This window comes from Bubalus kerabau, chromosome 6, assembly GCF_029407905.1.
Source record: "Bubalus kerabau isolate K-KA32 ecotype Philippines breed swamp buffalo chromosome 6, PCC_UOA_SB_1v2, whole genome shotgun sequence".
NCBI classification, from domain to species: Eukaryota; Metazoa; Chordata; class Mammalia; order Artiodactyla; family Bovidae; genus Bubalus; species Bubalus kerabau.
The window spans coordinates 59,507,798-59,535,741 of record NC_073629.1 but is presented as its reverse complement, the minus strand read 5'-3'; the positions used below and the strand labels follow the sequence as shown (position 1 = coordinate 59,535,741).

Sequence of the window (27,944 nt, the reverse complement as noted above, 5' to 3'; positions counted from 1 at the left end):
ACAACAGACTGGTTCCAAATAGGAAAAGGAGTACGTCAAGGCTGTATATTGTCACCCTGCTTATTTAACTTCTATGCAGAGTACATCATGAGAAATGCTGGGCTGGAAGAAGCACAAGCTGGAATCAAGATTGCTGGGAGAAATATCAATAACCTCAGATATGCAGATGACACCACCCTTATGGCAGAAAGTGAAGAGGAACTAAAAAGCCTCTTGATGAGACTGAAAGAGGAGAGTGAAAAAGTTGGCTTAAAGCTCAACATTCAGAAAACGAAGATCATGGCATCTGGTCCCATCACTTCATGGGAAATAGATGGGGAAACAGTGGAAACAGTGGCTGACTTTATTTTTTGGGGCTCCAAAATCACTGCAGATGGTAATTGCAGCCATGAAATTCAAAGACGCTTACTCCTTGGAAGGAAAATTATGACCAACCTAGATAGCATATTCAAAAGCAGAGACATTACTTTGTCAACAAAGGTCCATCTAGTCAAGGCTATGGTTTTTCCAGTGATCATGTATGGATGTGAGAGTTGGACTATAAAGAAAGCTGAGCGCCTAAGAATTGATGCCTCTGAACTGTGGTGTTGGAGAAGACTCTTGAGAGTCCGTTGGACTGCAAGGAGATCCAACCAGTCCATTCTGAAGGAGATCGGTCCTGGGTGTTCTTTGGAAGGAATGATGCTAAAGCTGAAACTCCAGTACTTTGGCCACCTGATGCGAAGAGTTGACTCATTGGAAAAGACTCTGATGCTGGGAGGGATTGGGGGCAGGAGGAGAAGGGGACGACAGAGGATGAGATGGCTGGATGGCATCACCGACTCGATGGACGTGAGTTTGAGTGAACTCCGGGACGGGAGGTGGTGATGGACAGGGAGGGCTGGCGTGCTGCGATTCACGGGGTCGCAGAGTCAGACACGACTGAGCGACTGAATTGAACTGATACAGGCTTCCCCTCTGACTTATCGGAAACAACATAGAGAAACACTTTCACTATTGGGACATACATTATCACTTGGAAATTAAGAATTTCAATTCCAACTTGCCAAGTATATTGGGAATCAAACAACCATTTTTATGTTGATAATTAGAAAGAGCACGTGTCTCTAAAGTATTAATTCTGCCACTGGCCGTACTAGTCAGTACTCGTCATGTGGCATTCAAAAAACTTTATAAATATCAGCTCCTCATTCTGTAAACTGAAGGAGTCCAGTATTTATCCAATAGAAGTATTGCTGAAATTAAACAAAATAATGTCTTGGAACAAGATAATCACTCAAATGTCAGTTTCCTTTACACAACATCTAGCATCAGAAAGAAACTTAGGCAAGAATCTCATCAACTTCAGTGAATGGAGAAAGTAACATCAACATATATACACTATCATGTGTAAAACAGATAGCTGGTGAGAAGTATACAACACAGGGTGTTTTCAGTCTGGCACTCTGATGACCTAGAGGGAAGAGAGGGGAGGGAGGTTTAAGAGGGAGAGTATATAATTACGGTTCATCTGCATTGCTGTATGGCAGAAACCACCACAAAATTGTAAAGCAATTATCCTCCAGTTAAAAAATAAATAAATAAAAGAATTTCACCAACTTCATATGATTGTCAGCTTCTAACAATCGAGAAGAACTTGTGCTCAATAATCAGCTAAAATGCGTGATTTCAGAGTTAAAAAAATTCTCCTTAATCCAGTCATTTATTTACGTATGCATTTTTCACCAAATTAAGAAAAAATATAAAGTAAAAAATAATAATAATTTTAAAAAAAGAAAAAATAAACCTGTCACCTATTTTTTCCTATTGAAATATGCTTTTATTTTTGCTCTTTTGCTTTAAACAAGAGATAATTACTCTCACTAGCAGGAACATACCTTCACAAGAGTAAATTATAAATATATATGAAGAATCACAAAACATAATTTCCCCCCAAAATGTTAAGAGAAGCCAAGGAAATGAGATTCAACATCTCCTAAAATGAAGTCTCATATTTCACTACCTATGTTACTCCTTTTAATCAGCTCCACACTGTTCTACTTCAGGGCTCTCACGATCACAGGGATGTGAGAATCCAAATAATTATGAAGAGAGAGAAATTTTCAGGCAACTAACTAGGAAAAAAAAGAATTCTCTACTTGGGCAACAGCTAGCTTCCAAAGTTGATTCAGAAACCTTCAGCTAAACTTCTTGACTGGAAGCAAAATATTAAAATTTTCTTTTCCTGAAATCTAGTTACACTATGTGAGTAAAATTACAATTTAATGAAAGATGAAAAGAAACAAGTTAGGGGAAAAAAGTCTTCTTTCACAAATATGGAAGAGAGAAGATTTAAGATTGTGTATCTCCTAATTTATTGTTATGAGGCATATAGTTAAAAAGTTATTTAAAAACAAAAGAAAACACATAGTCATCTTTGTTAGTAAAAGAAGACTTTGCTAAACTCATGATCTGAGGTGCCTACCTGTATAGTCACCATTGCAATTTTTAGAATTTGTATGGCAAGTTTCCAGGGTTTTCTACCTCGAGCCCAGAACTTCTCACAAGGATTCATGAAAAAAAATTTGAGTTTTCGTCTCATCTGGTCTTCTAACAGAAGTTCCTCAGAGGGAGATGTATGCTGGTTAAAAGTGCAGCGATTTTCCTCTTCATGAGAGCTGCAGCTCCTTACAGCAGCCTCAGGATTTGCCATTTCTAGGAGGAAAAACAAAAAACAGAACTGTAAGTAAAGCAACATCTATGTTCTTTGTTTTTGCAGGATGGTTGATGGAGTCCAAAGAAAAGATGTGCTTTCAAATAAGCGCCATTGTTTTAAACTGCACCTTCGAAAATCAAGGAACAGGACAGAAAGCCGAGAAGTAAACCCTATGGTCAATTAATCCACCACAAGGAGGCAAGATTATACAATGGAGAAAATACAGTCTCTTTAATAAGCGGTGCTGGGAAAACTGGATAGCTACCTGTAAAAGAATGATCTTAGAACATTCTCTAACGCGATATACAAAAATTAACTAAATGGACTGAAGACCTAAAGATAAGACTGCTGCTGCTGCTAAGTCACTTCAGTCGTGTCCGACTCAGCACGACCCCATAGACGGCAGCCCACCAGGCTCCCCGTCCCTGGGATTCTCCAGGCAAGAGTACTGGAGTGGGGTGCCACTGCCTTCTCCGAAAAGTAAGATTGGATACTATTAAACTCTTAGAGGAAAACATAGGCAGAATACTCTTTGACATAAATCACTACAGTATCTTTTTTGATCTGTCTCTGAGAGTAACGGAAATAAAAACGAAAATAAACATATGAGACCTAATTAAACTCAAAAGCTTTTGCACAGCAAAGTAAACCACAAACAAAATGAAAAGACAACCCACGGACAAATATTAAAAATATATAGGAGAAAATATTCGCAAATGATGTGACTGACAAGGGATTAGTCTCCAAAATTTATAAGCAGCTCATGTGGCTCAATATAAAAAATCAAACAACCCCAATCAAAAATGGGCAAAAGACCTAAATAGACATTTCTCCAAAGACTTGCAGATGATCAAGAGGCATGTGAAAAGAAGCTCAACATCACTAATTATTAGAGAAATGCAAAGCAAAACTACAATGAAGTATCACCTCACATTAGTCAGAATGGCCATCATCAAAAAATCTACAAACAATAAATGGTGTGTGTGGAGAAAAGTGAACCCTCCTATACTGTTGATGGGAATGTAAACTGATATAGCCACTATGGAGAACAGTACAGAGGTGCCTTAAAAAACTAGGAATAAAACTACCATATGACCCAGCAACCCCAACATGTTGTTTTTTAGTCACTAAGTTGTGTCCAACTCTTTTGCAACCCCGAGGACTGCAGCCCACCAGGCTTCTCTGTCCGTGGGATTTTCCAGACAAAAATACTGGAGTGAGTTGCCATTTCCTTCTCCAAGGGATGTTCCCAACTTAGGGATAGAACCAGCATCTCCTGCATTGGAGGGAGGGTTCTTTACCACTGAGTGACCAGGGAAGCCCACTAATGGGCATATACCCTTAAAAAAACCGTAATTCAAAAAACACATGTACCCTAATGTTCATTGCATTTATAACAGCCAAGACATGGAAGCAATCTAGATATCCACTGACAGATGAAGGATAAAGAAGTGGTACAAATATACAATGGAATATTACTCAGCCATAAAAAGGAACAGATTTGAGTCAGTTGAACTGAGAACAGACAACACCTAGAGCCTGTTATACAGAGTGAAATAAGTCAGAAAGAGAAAACAAATATTGCATATTAATGCATATATATGGAGTCCAGAAAAATGGTACTGATGAACCTATTTGCAGGGCAGAAATAAAGATGCAGACATACAGAACAGACTTGTGGATAGAGTGGGGTAAAGAGAGGGTGGGATGAACTGAGAAAGTAGTGTTGAAATATATACATTATCATGTGTAAAATGCATAGCTAGTGGGAAGCTGCTGTATAACACAAGGAGCTCAGCCCAGGGCCATGTGACTGTCTAGAGGGGTGGGATTGTGGGGGGGGTGGGAGGGCGGCTCAAGAGGGAGGGGATATATGTATACTTATGACTGATTCATGTTGTTGTATAGCAGAAACTAACACAACATTGTAAAGCAATTATCCTCCAATTAAAAAAAAAAAAAACTACAATGAAGATATTACCTCACACCAGTCAGAATGGCCATTATCAAAAAATCTACAAACATAAACGCTGGGTGTGAAGGGAAAGACCCCTCCTACACTACTGAAGGGAATGTAATTTGGCACAGTCACTATGGAGAACAGTATGGAGGTACCTTAAAAAACTAAAAACAGAGCTACCATATGATCCAGAAATCCAGGTACTGGGCATATACCTGGAGAAAAACATGGTTAGAATGGATACATGTACCCCAAGGTTCACTGCAGTGCTGTTTACAATCCCCAAGACATGAAGCAACCTAAACATCCATCAACATGTGAACAGGCAAAGAAGATGTGGTATGAATACATATATGGAATATTAGTCATAAAAGAGAAATTATTCCATTTGCAGCAAATGGATGGACCCACGGATGATCATGCTAAATAAATGACATCAGAGAAAGACAAATATCATGTGATATCATTTATATGTGGAATCTAAAAAAAACAAAAGTCATACAATGAATTTATTTACAAAGCAGAAACAGACTTCCAGTCACAGAAAACAAACTTATGGTTACCAAAGGGGAAAGGTGAGAAAGAGTTAAATTAGGAAGCTGGGATTAACATACACATACTGCTACTGCTGCTGCCGCTTAGTCACTTTGTTCTATCTGTGTGACGCTATGGCCTGTAGCCCACCAGGCTCCTCTTTCCATGGAATTCTCCAGGCAAGAGTACTGGAGTAGGTTGCCATTTCCTTCTCCAGGGGATCTCCCCAACTCAGGGATCAAACCGAAGTCTCCTGTATTGCAGGCAGATTCTTTTACCACTGAGCTACCAGGGAAGCCCCAACATATATACACTGCTATATATATAATAATCAACAAGACCTACTGTATAGCACAGGGAACTCCACTCAATATGTAATAATGTAGATGAGAAAAGAATCTGAAAAAGCAATAGATATATGTATATGGATGACAATCAATTAGCTGTGCACCAGGAATTAACACAACATTTTAAGTCAACTATAATATAAAGCAAATTTTTTTAAAAATTAAAAAATAAAAGAATATGATTACAATTATAAAAAAATAAACTGCATTTTGGTGTTTACAGAATCAATTAGAACATAGCAAGTCATTTTTCTTTTCATTTCAGTCACTGAATGAATTTTTACCCAGTTGAAAACTACCAAGTTCAAAGGACTGCTGTTAATAGAAGATTATAGTACCAATATATAGTACGTATATGCTTTTTGCCTCATTCAGTAACAGACATAGTTAGAGTAGGGTGTCCTGAAAGCGCTGGAAAGGTTTCAGAAAGCAGGCTGGACTCTGAAATTATGTGCTAAATTTTGTATATATATATGGATATGGGCAATTTTCCTGGGGAGATACAGTTTTATCAGATTATATAAAAAAATTTTTTTAAAACCATTGAGTTAAAGGTAAAAAATGTGATGTAGAGAACAAAGATCCTGTTTTGTTTCTAATCCTGGTTCTACACTGAGACACTTCTGTGACCTTATGCAAGTCATTCAGCCTGTCTGAGCCTCAGTTTTCTCTTCTGCAAAATGGGAATAAGAATATCTACACCTTCATGTGTTTCTAGTGAGAAAATGAAAATAAAGCCCTTGCACAGGGTCTAACACTAAACCATCAGCCTTACTTTCCCTATAGCCCCAGCAGACATGGCAGCTTCCTAAACAGCCAACAAAGTTCTTAAGAGGCAGTGTGAGCTTCAGGGGACTTACAAAGGAGGTCTGCAAAGACTCAGAATCTCAATTTAAGTTCAAATCCCAATCAGCAACATCACTTGCATTAAGCTTTTTATTGAGGGCCTTTATATTTATACAGCACATTTTACTTTTCAAAGCACTTCATACTTTTTTTTGTCCCTTTGAAAGGGATAGGCCTGGTTTTACTGTCTTCATAGTCAGCTTATCCAAAGTGATAAAGAAGTCACTTTGTAAACTGGAACCCATCCTGGACTGTCCCTCAGACTAATCTTGATATTATGGAAACTTCTTCAAAATAAAATACCACAAACCACTATGGACAGTATTGTTCTTTTTTACAGAATAGAAAGGCTGATTCTGTGTGATATTTTTACCAAAAATTCTACTCAGAGATTGGGATGTGGGGAAGAGTCAGAGTGTACTAATACAATACCTAACAAGTCACTGTTTAGGTGCTTTCTAAGTCTAGAATCCAACATTTGGTTCTGAGTCAAATATTGTTAGCAAACCCAGCATCTCCAAACAGTAGATACTGACTGTAAAAACTATCCATGAGGAAGGTTTTTAAATTTTTGATGAATGAAAAGATTAATAAAGATACTGCTGGGGCAATAGAGCATACATATATTTACAATAGCATATGCAGTGCTTTCAAAGTGAACTAATTATGATAGAATTCATTAAAGTATGGTTGCTGTGTGTGTTTAAATGCCTGTCCAAGTCTGAGTACAGTAACTCCTGGATAAAGACATAGGGAGAGAAAAAAGATAATCCCTTAGGATTTTCACTCAAGAACATTTTATTTCCTTCTTCAAAAGGGTATATTAATGTTTTCATCAGCATTTAAAGACACTGTATCTATGGGGTTTCTAAGGAAGCTGATTCATGCCAGTTCATGGAAACTCACAGATGAACAGTAACAAAAGAATGGAACTGTTAATAATACAGCCTCTGTTAGTGAATGACCGATTTGAGCTCACATTCAGCCCTTTCTAGTTTTGATACAACGAAAATTAAACTATAAAAAAACTATCCACACGCAGTGTAACAGTAACCATTAGGAACAAAGTGAAAAAGAAGCCAAGCACAATTAACTTACTCAGCACATCGCGCACCAAGCTTACGGAGAGGAAGATGTTACATTCACAAGGACTGACCCAGAAGCCCATCTGAAGGCGCACTTTAAAAACGGAGACTGTCCGAACCCCTCGCCACTGAGAGCGAGTCGCCCCAAACCCTGCACACCCACCCGGGCGCCGCGCAGGATGCAGGGTCCGTGGAGACGCGGGTCAGGAGAGTCGATCCGCAATACTGGGTTTGGTCTTACAATCTACAAACGAACACCCTGAGGTTCTTTATTCAGGGCCAGGACAGGCTTAATTGTAGTGAACTGCAGAAAGTTAAAGCCGAAGAATACGTGTAAATATTAACAGCCTCGCAGTTGATGACAAGGACGCGAGCTCCTTTCACGACCGAGAGAGTGCTTTCTCCCTGCGCCGGGACGCCGGCTTTGATCTTAAGTACATCCTGCCCCTTCCTTCTAATAAAACAGCACTCCGAGTCCGGAGAAGTTGGCTGTGCAATCAGCAGACCGCCACCGAGCCCCGAGCACCACGCGGCAGGCCGCCCCCTACCCAGGCGTCGCGGGTGAGGCCCGGCTTCCCGGTGGCGGCGTGCCACAGCCCGAGTCCCCGCAATTTCGGGGGCGCCACTGACCTTGTGAGGGCTGCAGAGCAGCCGGAGGGCCGAACCGCTGCAGCTCGCACCCCGCTCCCTCCTGTGTCCCCTGCATAGCGCCGCCGTCGGACCCGACCCTCCCGCCGTGTATCACGGATGGCTGGAGACGCAGCAGGCTCTCCCTTCGCGCCGCGGGCGCCGTTTCCACGACACCTGATGCCTCGGGGTGCGGCTGGGCTCGGCTCACCTGCGGCCGCGGCGCGGGAAGCGGGGTGCCAAAGAGGGCCGGTGGGGGGCCTACTTGGCGGCCCGAGCCGCGGCAGGTCAGCCCACTCTGGAAGCCTCTAAAGCCCAGCTCAGCCCGGGGTTCGACGTGAGCCCAGCGGCGGTGGCATTCTCCCTCCTCCGGCCGAGTGAACCCGTGACCCGCCTCCGCAGCTCCGCTCCCTTCCACGCCCCTTTCTGCAGTGGTCTTTCTGGACCTGGGGGTGCAGGAGGCCGTCTGAACTAGCCTAGGGCCACCCGGGTCTCTTGGCGCCTCACTCCCTTTGCGCCCCTCCCTGTCTGCGTAAACGATCCTCTCCGCCCTGCTCGGGTTTCTCACGTTGCTCCAGAGTTGCGCTGCCCGGGTGCGAGGGCGTGGGCTCCTGGCTTCCTCTCTCTACGTGGGGCTGCGGGGAAGGGTGGGTGCGTAAAAGAGCCAGGCAGGATGTCAAATGCCTGGAGGCATGTGAGTACCCAGTCCTCTCTAGCCGCCTTCTATTCTAATTTTTGTAGACAAAAGAAACCGGGAAAGGGAAGATCTTTCAAACTTGAGCCTTGTACCCTCTCGAGGCCTTTCGGTTTGAGGGAATTGCTATAAAATTAGTGGATGTTGACTAGACTCTTCTAAACTGGATGTCGAATCTGAAAGAGCCCTGAAAAGCTCTTAAAAGAAATGTGACTGGAAATACTTGAAGTAAAGAGTCTTTGCTTGGCCAGACTTCAGTCAGGTTCCTGAAACCTTCTCCTAGGCTCATCTGTGCACTTCCTTCTAAAATCCAGTTTTAGCAAGAACTTTACTAAGTCAGTTTAACTAACAACACCCCCCTCCACCCCAGTATCTGATGATCCTAAATATATGATCAGGTTCCACATCTTCCACCATTCCCCAGGTGATGTCTGATCATCCTGGCTCTTTTTCACAAGAATCCTGCTAGATTAATTTCGCCAGAACTCCCCTTAGTCCTATTTTCTCTTAGTAATTTTCCATCCACTGACCCCCTACCCTGCAAATTTCCACTTGCCATGCTGTATTAGGAGTTGAGTTCCATTTCTCCCTACACTGTAAAATCCCATTGCAGTGGTCTCTAACTGGATGGACTTTAATCTGTCATTGACAATTTTTTTGAGAATAGATCTCCAACTGTAACCTTTTTCTTCATGAATTCTTTTTTTAAATTAAACTCATCAGGAATAATGAATCAGGAACTTAGATTACTTTTAATGATACCAATTTGGATTTGTTTTCATTGATTTCTTTCTTTTTTTGGCTTTGAGCTAGTTTGTAAAGGTCACTGAATTTCCATAACCAGTCATTCCTCAAATCATATCAAGAGCTTTTAGATATTTTACAAAAACTTTTCCAAATCCTAAACCAGAATAATTTGCATAGGTAGTTTATAAATGGGAATATCTTTTCTTGCAATGGGGTACAAGAATTTTATGCTGTTCGTGAACTCGAATTTCAAGTGCTGTGAACAAGGTAGTCACAGGGGTCTAATTGGCACATTCAATTCTCAAGTGCAATTTGGAAAACGTAATTTAATCTTTTATGCCTCTGTGCCTCCACATTTTGCACTTTCTCCACCATAACAGTGATGGTGGGAGTTTGAAATGCTTGATTGTTCAGGAACAATCTGAACTTTAGAGGGTTTTGCAGGCCTAAGTGCTACTCCTAGTTAGAGCTGAATTAAGTAGGCTGGTGAATAGAAAAGGCCAGGCTTTGGAGTCAGGCAGATGAAATAAGTTAGTAAGTCATGTCTGACTCTCTGTGACCCCATGGACTGTAGCCTGCCAGGGTCCCCTGTCCATGGAATTCTCCAGGCAAGAACACTGGACTGGGTAGCCATTCCCTTCTCCAGGGGATCTTCCCACCAAAAGATCAAACCTGGTGATGGGATCTGCATGGGGGCCCGTTGTTAAAATGGCTCACTGTGCTGACCTCACAAACAAAAGATAGTCACAGTGACCCATGAAACTGACCACATTGCTTAAGCGACATTCTGTTTTTGCTGCTGGCACTTACTTTCTCAACATTATGTGACTGCCCTGCCATGGGACACTTGAGGCTCTCTCAAGACTACATGATGGCCAGACTCCAGTTCAGGCTAAACTAACCATCCCGCTTCAGGGGACCTGATTTCCCATCTACGGGGTATAAGAGGGATCCACCAGAACGGTGGGCTGCTGGTTCTTCTCAAGGGCCATTCTCCCTTTCATTCTCTTTAATAAATTTCCTTTTCTCTGCCTGACTGCTGGGCTCATTCTCTTTTTCTCCACACTCGGCTTACCCTGGGGTGCCCTACACTGCAGGCACATTCTTTACCAACTGAGCCACCAGGGAAGCCCATGATGTCAGGCACCTAGGGGCCCAAATTCCCTTCTAAGCCACCTACTGCCTGGCCTCAGGGAATTGCTTAAGCTCTCCACCTTCCCATTTTCTTCCACATATAATTTGACTAAAAGGAATAATGAATTTTAATTAATTGGAAGCATACAAAGCACCCATTACTGTGCCTGGCCTATTTTATACACTTGCAAATATTAATCCTTTTTAAATTTTTATTTTTGAAAAATCTAAATTAGTGAAAAACTCAACTATGTTCATAGATTGCAAGACTCAGTATTATTAAGATGTCAGTTCTCACCAAGTTCATTGATAGATTCAATCCAATCTCAATCAAAATTTTATACAAACTGACAGGCTATTTCTTTTTTCTTTTTTAATTAATTATTTATTTTACTTTACAATATTGTATTGGTTTTGCCATACATTGACTTGAATCCTCCATGAGTGTACATATGTTCCCCATCCTGAACCCCCCTCCCACATCCCTCCCCAGTCCCTCTGGGTCATCCCAATTCAATGGAAATACAAAGAATCTAGAAGAGCCAAAGCAATATATTAAAATAATGGCAAAATTTAAAGACTTGCCTTACCTGATTTCAAGAGTTATTATAAAGCTCTATAAGCATGACAGTTTGGAGTTTATGAAAAAAGACATACAAAAATAAAACAGAATGGAACAGACTATCAATTATATATATTTCTGTTATCTATCTATTTTGTAGGAATCTATCAAAATAGATTCCTAGCATACAGTCAATTGATTTTTAACAAAGGTGCTAAAACAATGTAAAGGGGAAAATTAAGCTTTTGCAATCAACATAGTGATATTATTGGCTCAGAGCAATATATACAATACAATATATACTGATGGTGGTGGTTTAGTCTCTTAAGACGTGTCTGACTCTTGCGATCACGTGAACTGTAGCCCTCCAGGCTCCTCTACCGGTGGGATTTCCCAGGCAAGAATATTGGCGCATTTGCCATTTCCTTCAGGGGATCTTCTCGACCCAGGGATCGAACCAGCGTCTCTTGCATTGACAGGCTCGTTCTTTACTGCCGAGCCAGCAGGAACAGTACTGACATCGTCTAAAGGAAGACAGGGAATATTTACATGCTATGCTATGCTATGCTATGCTAAGCTAAGTCACTTCAGTCGTGCCCGACTCTGTGCGACCCCATAGACGGCAGCCCACCAGGGTCCCCCGTCCCTGGGATTCTCCAGGCAAGAACACTGAAGTGGGCTGCCATTTCCTTCTCCAATGCATGAAAGTGAAAAGTGAAAGTGAAGTCGCTCAGTCGTGTCCGACTCTTAGCGACCCCATGGATTGCAGCCTAACAGGCTCCTCCGTCCATGGGATTTTCCAGGCAAGAGTACTGGAGTGGGGTGCCATTGCCTTCTCCGAAATATTTACATACAGAGTCAAAAATTAAGGTAAACATTTCTGGAAGCATGTCAGGAGCATATTAGAAAGGTTAATATCTAAGAAGTCTGTCTTGCTTGTAACTTGTCATATTTTAAACTGTATTCCTGGCTTTGCTGTTGAGTACTTCTTACAAATAACATAAATAGTAATATGCTTTATATATATATACTATATAATTAATGTTTAATATATATGTATATAATTAATAATTTATATACATATAGAATACAAAAATGTGCTAATCCAGTGGATGGTATTTCGAGAAATAACATTTTGTAAGAAAAATAACTTCATAAATTGGTGATTTCAACATATTTATATGTAATATTATTGCTCTTGCTAGAAATTCCCAGTGTTACATGGTTTGAATATTATCTAATCATGTTTGCTGCATTTTTCAGAGTTTGAATATTCACTAAAAGATACAGTTCTTTGTAAAACAGACCACATATTTTCATAGTGAAAAAAGTAATTGAACTTATAAAAAACAACAGATACTCTAATGCCCAATCTGATAATACTTTTGGAAACACTTTTAACCTCTGAACCAACATCAAACACAGAGTAAGAGGAATTTTCTCTCACCTGGAACATTTGTTGCAAAACAAATATCAAATCTATTGGATAAGGCAATTAATGTTTATGTGTTTTAAGTTCTCATTTGAAGAATAAGTTTTTAATATTAATTTTTACTTTTTATATATAAAAATTATTTTTATTTAGAATTTATTTTGCATTAATGCTTACCTCTTTTAATGATTTTATTATGAAATATCTATAACAGGTAGTGTACAGCTGAAATATACCATCTTGTCCAATATATTGGTTCATCATGATAATAAATGACACTTTTGTTGTTTTTTTAAGAAAACAGAAGGAATCTCTGGAACTCTTAATATAACCCTATCACAGTAAAATTGTTGCTTATTATCGTGGTTACTATTATATTTTAAAAACGTGAAAAAGGGTTATGAAAAATATAAAATAGGTCATTATTTCAGGAGTTTTTTTTTTGCTGTCGTTGTGTCTGAATCTTTTTTTTTTAATTTTATTTTATTTTTAAACTTTACATAATTGTATTAGTTTTGCCAAATATCAAAATGAATCCGCCACAGGTATACATGTGTTGTGTCTGAATCTTAAAGATTGATTTCTTTTGGGAATTTGGAAACACTACCGCAATAACCAGTGAATCCCCTATAGCCTTCTTGGTAACTGACCCATGGAAAAGAGCTTTTTTCACAACTTTATCTTCTTCTCAAAAATCCTGTCTGTTTCAGAGTAACCTAGGTCAGCTGAGAGCCTTAGGAAACATGAGTATTAAGTCATGCATAGTAAAGTGGAAGTTGCTCAGTCATGTCCGACTCTTTACAACCCCATGGACTATATGGCCCATGGAATTCTCCAGGCCAAAATACTGGAGTTGGTAGCCATCCCCTTCTCCAGCAGATCTTCCCAACCCAGGGATCCAACCCAGGTCTCCCGCCTTTTAGGTGGATTCTTTACCAGCTGAGCTACCAGGGAAGTCCAGGTCATGCATAGTCCATCCAAAATATTTCCTACCTTTCTTTTTATATCTGCACCACTCATCTTATTTACCTCTTAGTTCCTTATCCTTTTTAAAATTAAAATGTTTATTTATACAATACATATATATTCAAGTATATCTTGAGAATTTCCTATATTCTAGTAAGAGTATTAGGTACTACGGATAGGAATATGAATAAAACATAGTTCCAGCTCTTAAAAATCTTACAGTCTAGAAGATAATTTTTTTTAATTAAGAAAAATTTAAATACAGAAAAGTACAAAAAAAACCCATTAATCTCACTCAATATTCACAACCTCAAATGCAACAAATTTTACATTTTATTTCATTTCCAATCTTTTTATCTAATGAAAAATAAAACATTGTAAAATTAACAATCCCTCCTGAAATGGAACTTTCTGTCATGAATGGGTATGAATCATCTCAATAGTTCACTTGTAATGTTTTCCTCACATACATGTGCCCATAATAAACAGAAGTAGCTCATACATGTTTTTGTCAATAATGGCATTGTTCTGTACATAAGTCTTCAACATTCACCTCACCATTTTGGCTCTGAGTTATATCCATGCAAGTTTATTTATTTTAGCAGTTTTATGGCAATTTATTAACTGTACCATAGCATTCGATCCATTTCCCTACTAATGGACATTTAGGTTGTTTCCATCTTTTGCCATTACAAAAATTTTACAGTGAACATATATGAACCATTTCCTCACATGTAAGAATTCCTCTAGGGTAAATATCCAGGAGTGGAATTGCTGGATTATAGGATACATACATTTTCAGTTTTACTAGATACTGCCAAATAACTCCCCAAAGTGGTTGTTCCAGATCATTTAATGAACATTATACGCTGCACCTTCTATCAAACAGATTCTGGCACTGGGGATGCAGCAGTATAGTAAAAAAGACAAAATATTTGGCCCTTATAGAGTTCATAATTTAGTGGCAAAGAGAGGCAACAAGTATAATAAGGAATTTATAGAGTGTCTTGAGTGCATGTGTGCTAGGTCACTTGAGTAGCGTCTGACTCTTTGCAACCCTATGGACTGTAGCCTGCCAGGCTCCTCTGTCCATTGGATTCTCCAGGCAAGAATACTGGAGTGGGTTGCCATGCACTCCTCCAGGGGATCTTCTCCATCCAGGAATCAAACCTGTGTCTCTGTCTCCTGCATTGACACGCAGGTTCCTTACTACTAGCACCACCCAGGAAGCCCATAGAGTGTTTTAGAAGGTGAGAAATATTGTCAGAAAAAAATCAAGCAGAGAATGGGAAGGGAAGAGAATTGAGAAGTTGCCATTTTAAATATGGTGAGGGTAGGCTCAATTGATGCAGAAGGAAATGGCAACCCACTCCAGTGTTCTTACCTGGAGAATCTCATGGACGGAGAAGCCTGGCAGGCTACCGTCCATGGGGTTGCAAGAGTTGGACACAAGTTAGCGACTAAACCACCACCAGGCCTAATTGAGAAGTTAGCATTTTGGCAAAAACGTGAAGGAGATCTGGTTTAAGTGTTCCGGTCAGAGGAAACAGCTAGTGCAGAGCAGGACCATGCCTGGTGTGTTCGAGTAACCCCGAGGAGGCCAGTGTGTCTGCAGAGGTGTGAGCCACAGGGAAGAATGGTAGGAAATGAGACTAGTAACGGGCCAGATTAAGCTGGACCTTGTAGGTCATTGTGAAAACTTTGTACTTAGGCTTTGACACAGAGTGAAATGAGAGCCTTTGGAGAGTTTTGAACAGATGACTGGTATGATATGACCTATGTTTTACAAGTGCATCCCTCTGAGTGCCATATCGAAAATACATCCCAAAAGGGTGAAGGATGGAAGCAAAGGCCTCAGAGGATGATTCTTGGGTCTTTGCCTAAATAACTGTAAAGATGGAGTGGCCATCACTTGAGGTGAAGAAGACTGCAGGATGAGCAGGTAGTTCATCAGTTCAGCAGAGAATCAGGAGTTCAGTTTTGAACTTGTGTTTGAGATGTCAGTTAAGTGCTTCTCAAACTATCTGTTGGAAGCAATGTGATTTGGTTTTGTTTCCATTTCTCTCAGACTGATATTTCTGTGAAATACAATACAAATATATTCCTAGAAAATGGAATAAAGACATTTAGAGTACAAACCAGTTTTTTTCATATGTGATAAAAACCAGTAACTCTATCAAAATGCTAGAAAGGTTTTAAGCAACTTCGATTTCAGTACTTCTTTTGTTGTAGATTGTTAACAAATATTTCCTGGACTGGTAACAAATATTTCTGACTGTTCTGAACAAATGACTGATTCTGATCTGAGGGTCACACTCTGGATAACCCTGTATTAGACATCCAAATGGAAATGTCTAGTAGACAGTTGAATATTCACATCTACCTTCAACTGTCATCAAAGGGCAGAGGCAATGAGAGTTTCAAATTAATTTTGATTCAACAATCACCATTGAGCATATACCACATTTTTTTTAAATTTCATATTGTATATATATATAATTTTAATTGGAGGCTAATTACTTTACAATATTGTGGTGGTTTTGAGCATATACCACATTTGAGGCACTATGTTGGCCTTTTTAATGGCAGTGCTATGAGGGAGGGACAAATTAAGATCTGTGGGTAATCTGGACAAGGTAGTAATCTGGTATCCCTTTATACTAATATTCTTTAAAATTTTATTTTTACTATATATCTAGTGGGAATAGGGAAAAACTGATTTCTGCTAACAAACATGTATATGGTTTCTTTAAACTGAAAAAAAAATGTATTAAACACAATTTTCTAAACTAGTTGCTTCTGAATAGGTTTTTACTGGGGACATACGTAGCTGTTCAAACTTTAAATATGAAAACTGGCTAAACTCAGGAATGGGAACTTTACCCTTTTAAAAAAAATTTTGTGATTTGTACCCTCATATGGCAAAAATATTAACATGATTTTGTTTCAAATCTGAAGCTACTTGGTTGAGAGAAGAATTAATTTTATCTCTCTCCTGGAATGTAAGAAGTCCCCTGTGGAAACCTGAACTAACAGACTGCCTGTTTCCAATTCATACTGTGAAGAGTTATCTTTTTTGAAGAAAGCCATATTCAGCAGCATTGTGGGCGTTCTCACTCTTTATGTGACTTGGCTCCGAGGAAAGCATTATTATCCCAGATTTTGCAGAAGTAAAACAGAGTTAGAGGGAGTTCAACTGCTTGTCTGAGGTCATTTATCCAGAAAGTGACAAATTTGGCTCTAACATAATTTCTTAACTTTATACAATGTATTATTTGAATGATCCACTTTAAAAAGTAGAATTTAAAGTACCTTGATAGCATTAATAAGTATACACATAGAATTGGTTCCTGATGCCTGTTGATACTGTAGGACTATCACCTCTGTACGACTTTCTCACTCACCAACTGTTTCTGGTGTTAAGAGTGGAGTCTCATCTATACTCACAAATAAGTCCACTCTGCTACCACATGGCCCTGTGTTCTCCTCTTCAACTCCTGCATTGGTCCCTCTGGAGACACAGGCTGCCCACAGCCTACAGACAGTCCATAGGCGCCCACCTTCATTTGGGGGAAGTACCAACAGTTTTGATGGGAGTGAGGGTTGTGCTCTCTTTAGTCACCATTAGACTCAAGCCATTCTGTGCAGAAGTCATAAGAAAGCCTATCATCTCACTCTAGTGTTGTACATATTCTCATTTCTTATAGAAGTTTCCGTTCATTTTTTTCCCCTATAATTGCCACAATTGGTCTTCTCCCCAATAGATAAAGCTTTGTTCCCAGGTCAGATTTTTTTTTGGTCTTTTCTCATTTCTGAATCTGAGTACTCTTCTGGGATACTCCTCAGTTCCTCAGGTAGTAGATTATGATAGTTTTCCCAAGCACTGTGCAAACGTGTCAGAATCCCAGCAACTTGGGGCTCAAACAGAGACAGTTCCTTCTCTCCCACCCTTTCTCTTTCCCATGCATACTGATGCAGACAGACAGAATACTGGAGTGGATAGCCATTTGCCTCTCCAGAGCATTTTCCTGACCTAGGGATGGAACCTGGGTCTCCCGCATTGCAGGTGGATTCTTTACAATCTGAACCACCACAGAAGCCCAACAAAACACATAATGACTCCTATTAAGGGTATTCAAGCTCTAGTTGCTGAACTAACTCTTAAACAGAATTCTGAGTAGGGGTGAGGAAATCAAGTCCTAAAGTAGCAAAAATCTAACTCATATCTAATTTGTGAAAGTCAAAGTGTTATTCACTTAGTCGTGTCTGACTCTTTGAGACTCCCTGGACTGTAGCCTGCCAGGTTCCTCTGTCTATGGCATTTTCCAGGCAAGAATACTGGAGTGAGTTGCCACTCCCTTCTCCAAGGGTTCTTCCCTACCCAGGGATCGAACCTGGGTCTCCCTCACTGTGGGGAGATTCTTTACTGTCTGAGCCACCAAGGGATTACCCTCTGTAAACCCAATCTGAAGTTATCAAAATGTCCTTAAACCATCAGAGAAGTATTTTTAGTAACAGCTTCTTGACTCATTACATTGTCATTCAACTAATAAGTTTAGTCACTCAGTCATGTCTGACTCTTTATGATTCCATGGATTGTAGCCCTCCAGACTCCTCTCTCCATGGGATTCTCGAGGCAAGAATACTGGAGTGGGTTGCCATTTCTTTCTCTAGGTGATCTTCCCCAACTCAAAGATCGAATCTGGGTCTTCTGCATTGCAGGCAGCTTCTTTACCGTCTGAGCCACCAGGGAAGCAACTAATTAAACTAATTTTTAAATATCTTCAAATTGCCGGCAGATTTCACTCAGCATCCCCTGGGAGAGCATAGAAGTGTTCACTAGCCACCATGGGGACCACATCCATGAAAGAACATTCATTTATAATTTGAATTTGTAACATGAAGAAATTACTAAACATTTTCCATATGATTTCTAGCCTTCTTGGTATTGGGATCTATGACTCATTCCTCCAAATGGGCATCCTTTGGGGATGTCTGTAAAGATGACACAAAGGCTTGATGCTTGATGTATCATCCATATCACAAGGTTATAATATTTACTTCCTTAAATCTGGCTGCAATGAAGTATGAATTTTCTTTAAGAAAAGAAAACTCTTTGGAAGAATACAAAGAAACTTTTGTTAGAGAGCTTTATCTAGATTTGGTCTCAAGAAGAGTTAATCAATTAAATGATTCAACATATATTAAATACCCATGTCAGATATTGTGCTAAACAATGGCAATATAATGGAATAAGACACTGTCCCAGCCCTAAAGTCTAACGGGGGAGATAGCCATACAAACAAGCCATTGCCACACAATGTAATAGTTGCTATAAACAAAAAACAGAAGAAGCAGTGACTAATTCCGTTGGGTGTCTGGGTGTCTTTCAGGGAATATGGTATTTAAGTTGGTCTTGAAAAATAGTTTACTGAATAATGCAGATGAAGGAAGGTATTAGAGGTTGAGTAGAGGTAGCCGTGGATGCACAGTTATTAAAGGGCAAGGCGTATTTAGGGAGCAGTCCAGGGCTCTGCATAACCGAGCTCCGCCTCTCATCCTGGAATACACAGACTCCCGGGCCTGGGCAGTGGAATGCCAGGAGCTGCGGAAACCCCCAGGGTGAGCATGTCACAGCTGCCCAGGGCTTTTTTGAGTTTATTCAATGTTATGTCCATTTTAGTTAATAGTGATTTTGGACAGTTTCCCCAGTTTATTGAAATATAAATGAATAGGGATTTTAGGCATATTAAAAAACAAAGGCAAGCATGAACACATTGTGGAGCAGAATGCTAAAACCTCATGAATTTTTTGTATGAAACAAACATCTCTCAGCTGCAGAAGTCCATTTCAAGCTGTAACCCCTCTGTCTGTTACCAAGCCCCAACCTTTATGGTTCCATGCCTCTCAGCTCTTAAAGGGGGTCAACTGAAAAAAAAAACTGCACTAAAATGTGGATTGAATTAAGGTGAGAGGCAGGAAGTGAGGTTAAAAACATAACTCATTATCCTCTGGATATCTTTAAGGTATCCTTCAGAACCTTATTTGTACAGGGTTTCATATGCCAGATTGAGAATATGTAAGCAGGGTGCTAACAGGATTGAATTTCTGTTTCAGAACACTCTGTGGCCCTGTGGCAGATCAATTAGAGAACAAGAGACAGAACAAGTCAACAGACTATTATTACCACCTAAAATAAGTCAGAGGCAGTGAAGATGGCTAAGAAGAGATAGATTATTTGAGAGATAATTTAGAAAAGGAAAATGACAGGATTTAGAGATATTGACTGTGGGAGGTAGGAGTCAGGGGTGACTCAGATTTCTTGCTTTGCAAACTAATGGACAGTAAAGAAGTAAAAAAAAAGTTTCTGAAGATATCTGAAAGACATATGAAAAATAATGATTGATTTTTTGCTTCTGCTAAAATGTGATGCCTCTGGCACAGTAATTATTCATTATCTTTATTTAGCAACCATTAAACACCATGAACTGAGCTAGATATACTTGAAAATATCCAAGAGGTAGTGGAAATTCAGGTCTGGAATTTAAGAGATGTTTTAGGCTGAGAGTATAAAAATGGAAGTCATTGATGTGTTTGGAGGAATGGTTGAAGCTAAGCAGCATGGTTATGATGCCACCAGGAGAGTGCAAAGAGTAAGAAAAGAAGATTTTTCAGGACTGAGTCCAGGAGAGAACCTTTCCATGTGAGAAAGTGGAAGAGCCTGGGAAAAGGTTTTCGCAAAGTCACAATAATAAGACTTCCTCCTAGTTTTGTTTTTTAATGACTGATTTAGTAAAATTTATTTGCATTTTTGCATTTTGAAAAACATAAATTCTTCAGATATTTGAAGGAATGTACATGATCTTCCTACACACCATATAAAGTCATCTTGTTCAGGGTTACTAAATTTCAGATATGTTATGAATCTATAAGCTGTTGCCAATATTTTCGTTTTAATTGGGTGTAAAATAGTAATTTAGACCAATTACAGAAATCAATTGAATTACTTTATTAAATGCCGCCAGCTTAGAAATGAGGCATTTTTAATTATTTTTCTAAAGGAGGGGAGGGCGAGTAACAGATGAACTTTACCGTATGGATCCCTTTGGAGCCATAATTATAGATAAAACGAACCTTGGTGTAGCACAGGGATTTAATCAACTTCTCCTGGAGATTCATACTTTCATTTTGGCTCACACTCTGTACAAAAGTTGTTTTGGCAAGAATTAAACGTAAAACGTGAAAAGTTCCAGGACACCGCGAAACCCGATCGAGCCGTATTTTTTTCCTTCAGACGGAAATCTAGGGCAGGTTCCAGGGAGGGCCTCAGGTCGCAGCTGGGGAGGCAGAGCAGCAGCCCTAAATCTTCACATCGTCCTTCGTTCCCTGATGCTAGAGACCTCACCCTAGAACGGTTCTCCTTTGGGTACGGCTGCTCTGCGTACGACGAGGCATGGATCAAGTCTGGCAGTCCTGGAGTTAGGCCAGGTTGCAGCTCTCTACGCTTTCAAACTGCATATCTCCTTCCTTACTGGTGGGAAACTTGCGGGCCTCCCTTCGAGTCAGGTTGAGTGACGTCATCACCATAGCAACCAATCACAAATCTGCTCTGAAAGAGACCCGAGGGAGCGGGCATTGTATTGGTGAGGCCGTTTTGTCAATCTCAGCAGAGGACCAGCCTCTTTTCTCTTAGCAACGGATGCGTCAGGGTAACAGTTTGCAGGGGGAACTAGACTGTGTTCTTAGGACTTGTTTTTCTGAGAGAGGAGAGTCAAACTCTCATCTCCAGCTCCCGAAGGAATTTTTCTCCAGGGTATTGCGAAGAGGCTTCTTTTCCCTTCAGTTTAGCAGTATCAGGTAAGGGAAGCTCTAAGTGGGAAAGGAGGTTTTGAAAACAAGTCAGTATTTTACTCCCTCTTTCAAGGGCATTAGGAACACTCTCTGTGCCAGCGATGTACCAGACATGGTGAAGACTCCATAAATCTACAAAACTTTCTCTGCTTTCAAAGAACTTCCAGGCTAGCCAGGGGACAAAAATAATAATGAGAGAGCAGTTAACGACATTCTGAGAACCTTGAGGGCCGGTACCTGTACACAGGTTTTATGTTCCCAGTGCTTTCACATTGCCTGGAACATAGTAGAAACCCAATAATTACTGGATGGATGGGTAGGTGGATGAAAAGGAAAACAGCATGATCCTGGTATAGCAGATCAAAGAAGAAATGATTAATGTGGATTGAAGTGATTAGATGTCTTCAGGACTTAAGAAAGGGCTTTAGTAGATGGCATGAAGAAGGTAAACAGAGGAACATTAGCTCTTTGAAAGTAAGGGCCTTGTCTTATTCCTCTGTTGACTTCCAGAACCTGATTGATGTTCAGTAATTTCTCTTTCCCCACGGTGTATTCTGAATGCTGAATGCACTTACAGCAATCCTTCAGGCAGCTCTGAGTTTGAGGCTCTTGGCTTTGCAGAAGCCTGGCATAATTAACTAGGCTGCAGTGTGATTAGAAAGTATCAAGGAAAACAGGATTATATTAGCCTGAGTGAGAAAGTTGCAGAGGTTTCAGAGAGAAGGTTGAATTGAGCCTATAAGGAGTAAGATTTCAGCAAGCAGAGATGTGCATCATATGGAAGATGGGGGGTGGGGAGGGCAGGGCGTTTTCACTCTCTGTTTAGAGAATGGATAGTAATTCTATGAGGCCAGAGTAGAACTAGAAGAATAGATGTAATGAGGCTGGCTGCGAAGGGGGTTAAAAGTGATGCTTACAGTTTGGACTCCCTCCTGTTTTGCTAAATCTGGTCTTCAGACCACAAACGTAAGACTGCCTCATAGTAATTTTAAAAATGCAGAGTCCCAAGCTCACCCAGATCTTCAGAATCACAGTGGGAGTCCAGGAAACTTGCATTTCAAATGAATTCTATTTCTATACTACTGGAGGAGAATTGGAGAAGGAAATGGCAACCCACTCCAGTATTCTTGCCTGGAAAATCCCATGGATGGAGGAGCCTGGTAGGCTACAGTCCATGGGGTTCCAAAGAGTCGGACATGACTGAGCGACTTCACTTTCACTGGAGGAGAATGCCTCTGTGGCTGATAGAAACCCACTTTATATTCCCTAGTATACAGGGAAGTGGCTTGTTAAGGTCTGCATTTTAGGCAAAACCAATACAATATTGTAAAGTAATTAGCCTCCAATTAAAAAAATAAATTTATATTTTAAAAATTTACAACCTTACAAATTAATTGTGCGCAACAAATGAAATGATCAATAAAAAAGTCTCAGAAAAAAAAAAAAGATCTGCATTTTAGAAAGAGCACTCTGAAGGCCTGCCCTGTGGGACTGTTCTGGTTGGAACAGAGGCGGGGAGTAAGTTAAATGTCCATGATCTACTTGGTCTAGTGGCAGGGTAGGGGAAGAGGAACCCATGGACAGAAAAAAAATTGCATATTTATTTTGACTAACCACTAATTGAAATGCATTCACTGGTAACAAACCACAGTAGTATTCACGGGACCTGTGACTTTGTCATCAAAAGATATTATATACCTTTTCATGTAATATCATGGATGTTATATTATTTATGCTCACCACTTCTTCAAAATTAAGGCAGTCATTAGAACCACTGCTAGATCTTATTTAATATATTAATAAAGAAGCACATAAATTATTATATCATAATTTTTTAAATAGTTTGATAACTGTATTTCAGTATAATGTATTCCTTGCAATCCGATGTTTTTGTCTGATGCATGGGCTTCACCAGGCTGCCAAAGGGGTTTATGGCACAAGACAGGAACTCCTGATATAGGAAGACATGTTGAAGGCCTAAACCAGAGGATGCTATGGGAGAGGAAAGCTTGGAATTCAGGAGATATATCAAAGGGAGAAGTCATGAGTTAGCATCTACTTAAATAAGTAAATATCTGATCTTGGAAATAAATGGAAGTAGGTTAGAAGGGGAGAAATGAGAAGACTAACAAATATTATAGAAACAGTTATCTCTGGAGGGTGGGTTGCACTTCTCCGAAGAAGGCAGAAGAGCCCAGGAGAATCTTGAAGCTTAATCATCAGGATCTTGGTAGAGACTGACCAAGAAGCAGCAGTTCTTGGAGACATACTTACAAGACTCCCAAGATGTTAGTCTTGGATCTTATTCTAAATCTCTATTTTTTAACAAAAGTGAAAGTGATGGAGGCAAACGTGATGAACTTACATATACTTTGGGAAGATAAAAGAGGATAAAGAGGCTGGTGGCCATCTAAACAAGGTCAGATAATTGAAGAAGTCTTAAGGAAGTAATACTTTCATAGACAGACACTAGGTGAAGATGAGGTGCCAGTGCTGCAGGTTTTCTTAGAATTAAAAATCTCGTGAATGGCTGTGAGCCACACAGGCATACATGTAACAGATGGGAATGTGTAAACAGGTATGTGCAATACAGCAGAATAAACTGAAGAGAGGAAGCTAACAACTGTTTACGTCACTGTATTATGTCAGTTATAATTCGTGTCACTTATCCCTTCATTTGCAGTTGTTACCTTCCTGAAGCTTCATAGAAAAATACAGTCCCAGGCAAATCTTTAGTTTGGAACCAAGTCATGGACAGCTCTGAATGCAATGCTGCTCATTATCAGTGGAGTATCATCACAGGTTTTGAACGTGAACTGTTGCACAGAGCATTTACTCAGTACAGTTGTCCCTCAGTATCTATGGCAGGGTTTTTCTTTCAGGCTCCCGCATAGATACCAAAATCCAAGGGTGCTTTTATAAAATGGTGTATTATTTGCAAAACCTAAGCACATCCTCCTGTATACTTTAAATCATCTCTAAATTACTTTTAATACCTAATACAATGTAAATAATAGTTCATTTCAGTTCAGTCACTCAGTCATGTCCGACTCTTTGTGATGCCATGAATCGCAGCACACCAGGCCTCCCAGAGTTCACTCAAACTCATGTCCATTGAGTCGGTGATGCCATCCAGCGATCTCATCCTCTGTCGTCCCCTTCTTCTCCTGCCCCCAATCCTTCCCAGCATCAGGGTCTTTCCCAATGGGAAGATCCAAGGGATCTTCCCAACCCAGGGATCGAACATGGGTCTCCTGCTTTGCAAGCAGATTCTTTACCATCTGAGCCACCAGGGAAGTTATTCACAGTTTAGGCAAAAGCTTTTTTTTTAAACTGAAATTTCATAAGCTAAGAATAGAAGAAGGGAAGGAAGGACCAAAGAATCATTAACATTTTTTCTTGGTATGTATACGGTGCCAGTTACAGAGGTCACGATAGGAAAGAAAGTGAACCTCTCAGTATATAGTCTATTTCACATGCCCCAAATTGAACCCCCAATCTTCCCTTTCAAAACTATTCTTCCCGGGGAATCCCCATCTCAATAAACAGCAAACCTATGCTTTCAGTTCTTAAGGCAAAACTCACTAAAGTCATCCTTGATCTCTTTCTTTCTCTCAGAACCTGCATCCAAGTCATCAGCAAATATACTATGGGTTCTACAAAATCTATCCTGAATCCAGTCACTTTTTCCATGCCACTCTCACCTCCCTGATCTAAACTGCCACCATCTCTTTCTTGGATAATTGACTGTCTTGTAATTGGATTCTCTACTGCAGTTCTTGCTTTGCTATAGTCTTGGCATCACAGCAGCCACAGTGATTCTCAAAATGTGAATCAAGTCAAATGAAGTAACTCCTCAGCTCAAAACTGTCCAAAGCTCCCCACCTCGTTCACAGTGAAACCCAAAGTCCTTCTCCATGACCTAGCCTTCTTGTGGTACATTATATAATTGCCCCCAACTATCCACCTCCCTTATAGGAGGATCATACATTCCGACCCATGTTCTGTATTATGGCTTGGAAGCATACATTATTAACATGGAAGCATACATTCTTACCCCCTTATCAGGATTGACTGTGTGATTTGTTTGAGCCAATGGAATGTAAGCAGAAAAAAAGGACAGTGTACCAGTGCCAAGAAAAGTTAGAAAGCATTACTCGATTTTATTAGCTCTCACTTTTTCTTCTGCCGCAAAAGTAGTATGTGTCAAATAGGCACTGCTCCTTCAGCCTGTGTCCCAGAAAAAGACTGGGAGCAGTATCTCACCCCAGCCATAATACAGAACATGGAAGAAAGAAATGTTTGCTGTTGCATGTTACTAAGCATTTGTTTCTACAGCAAAGGACATTTGTTTCTACAGCAAAACTGACTGTTAATATAGCTCCATTACTTCTCCAACCAACTTCAGGTCCTAGTCTTCCCCTCAGTCTCTCTGCTCCAACCATCATGACCTTCTTGTGTTTTCCTAAAGCGCCACGCAAACATTTGCCCCAGAACCATTACACCTACCATTCCCTCCACCTGGAAATACCCTTTCTTCCCGAGATACCTGCATTTCCAGCTCCCTCCCTTCTCTTGGGGCTTTGCTCCAATGTTGCTTAAGTGAGGTCTCCCTGCGTGCACCCTCTCTCCTCCTACACCCCCCTCTGCTTTTCCTTTTCTCCATAATAGTTATCATCATTTGAGGGACTGATTATTTTTTTCTTTTCTTTGCTGTCTCTTTCCCCACTAGAGCATAAGCTCTATCAGGGCAGGAGTTTTGCCTATTTTTTCACAGCTGTATTCCTAATACTTGGGAAAGCATCTGGCACATTATAGTCACTCAGTAAATATTTGTAAAATAGTGTATGTTGGGGGGGTGGGGTGGGGTGTATCCACATGTCAGGTGAGTTTGGGTGACCTTCACAAAGTTTCTGTGTACTTTAAGTCAAATATAGCTGGGATAGAATATAGAGATGGGTACATTGATAAAAAATCTTCTGAGAAAAAGACTAGGTCCAAGATGTGAAATTACACTAAGGCTGGGAAGTAGGATGGAGGAGACTCAACAGGCTGAAATAGTGGGTCAGAGCCATCCATTGCACAATAATTTGCCTAAGGCCACTAAGCTGGTAGAAGGGTCTGTTTTTAAACCCTGCTGGTCAAATTCCTGAAATCACATCTTATCCATCTAACAAGATGGGTCAGAGCTGATCACTGAGAGGACAGGGATTTAGTGTCATGGCAATGACCTTGGACATGTTATATCCTATCAAAATTGTTGAGTTATTCCACAGAAAACTTTTGGAGGTATTCTCTGAGAGTGCAAATAAAGACAGTGGTTACATGTATACATTCTAGGACAAAAGTACTATTTAAATTCTGTTGTTGTTCAGTCTAAGTGGTGTCTGCACTTCGTAACGCCATAGACTGCAGCACGCCAGGCTTCACCATCTCCCAGAGTTTTCTCAGTCTCATGTCCACTGAGTCAATGATGCCATCCAACGACCTCATCCTCTGTCACCCCTTTCTCCTCTTGCCCTCAATCTTTCCCAGCATCAGAGTTTTTTCCAATGAGTCGGCTCTTCGCATCAGGTGGCCGAAATATTGGAGCTTCAGTTTTAACATCTGTCCTTCCAATGAATATTCAGGGTTGATTTCCTTTAGGATTAACTGGCTTTCTGTCCTTGCAGTTCAAGGGACTCTCAAGAGTCTTCTCCAACACCACAATTGAAAAGTATCAATTCTTCAGTGCTCAGCCTTCTTTATGGTTCATCTCTTACATCCCTACTTGACTACTGGAAAAATCATAGCTTTGACTATATGGATCTTTGTCGGCAAAGTGACATCTCTGCTTTTTAATACGCTGTCTAGGTTTATTTATATTATTCAAAAATCATGCATATATATACACATTGTGAGCCTGTGCCTGCCTATGGACTTTAAGCCTGTGTTTGTAGCTGGGACACCTGCCAGGCACAGGGCAGCACAGAGCAGCTTCCTAAAATGGAAACAGTAGCAGGAGGCAGGGGATCCAATGTCCTCTTTTGTGCTTCCATGGCAGGATCTGTGGCAGAAACCTTGAAGTATCTCTTGCCAAAACTTCAGCTTCAGCTGAATGGCTCCCCTAGAATGGCAAGATCTCACTAGGAAGACTGTTGTTGCAATAAACTTTTGGTCACAAAACACCCATCTGTGAAGATACATGTTGATTTGCTGTCGTTGCCTGGAGAATCCAGGGACGGGGGAGCCTGGTGGGCTGCCGTCTATGGGGTCACACAGAGTCGGACACGACTGAAGTGACTTAGCAGCAGCAGTTGCTAAGTCATGTTCAATTCTTATGACCCCATGGACCATAGCCCACCAGGATCCTCTGTCCTTGGAATCCTCCAAGCAAGAATACTACAGTGGGTTGACATTTCTTTCTCCAGGGTATCTTCCCCACCCGGAGATTGAATCTCTGTCTCCTATACTGGCAGGCAGAT

General features: G+C 40.4%; 2 protein-coding genes across 7 annotated transcripts in view; one reads left to right on the top strand and one right to left on the bottom strand.

Moving 5' to 3' along the window:
* Positions 1–27,944, bottom strand: part of MCOLN3 (mucolipin TRP cation channel 3) — a 58,133-nt gene that overhangs the window by 25,865 nt on the left and 4,324 nt on the right. For 4 of the 6 annotated variants that reach the window (XM_055585314.1, XM_055585319.1, XM_055585318.1 and 1 more), the window contains exons 1-2: positions 8,098–8,652; positions 2,465–2,694 (exon numbers count right to left, since the gene is read on the bottom strand). In XM_055585314.1, coding sequence (XP_055441289.1) covers positions 2,465–2,694; positions 8,098–8,173 — 306 coding nt within the window. In that variant the 5' untranslated portion in view covers positions 8,174–8,652. Of the gene's footprint in view, positions 1–2,464; positions 2,695–8,097; positions 8,653–27,944 lie in introns of those variants that run through there. The other 2 variants (XM_055585316.1, XM_055585317.1) reach the window with 2 other exon arrangements.
* DNAI3 (dynein axonemal intermediate chain 3) overlaps positions 21,399–27,944 on the top strand; it is an 85,102-nt gene continuing 78,556 nt past the window's right edge. Inside the window, exon 1 of the mRNA XM_055585313.1 lies at positions 21,399–21,486. The gene's annotated coding sequence lies outside the window, so the exon portion shown is untranslated. The remainder of the gene's footprint in view (positions 21,487–27,944) is intronic.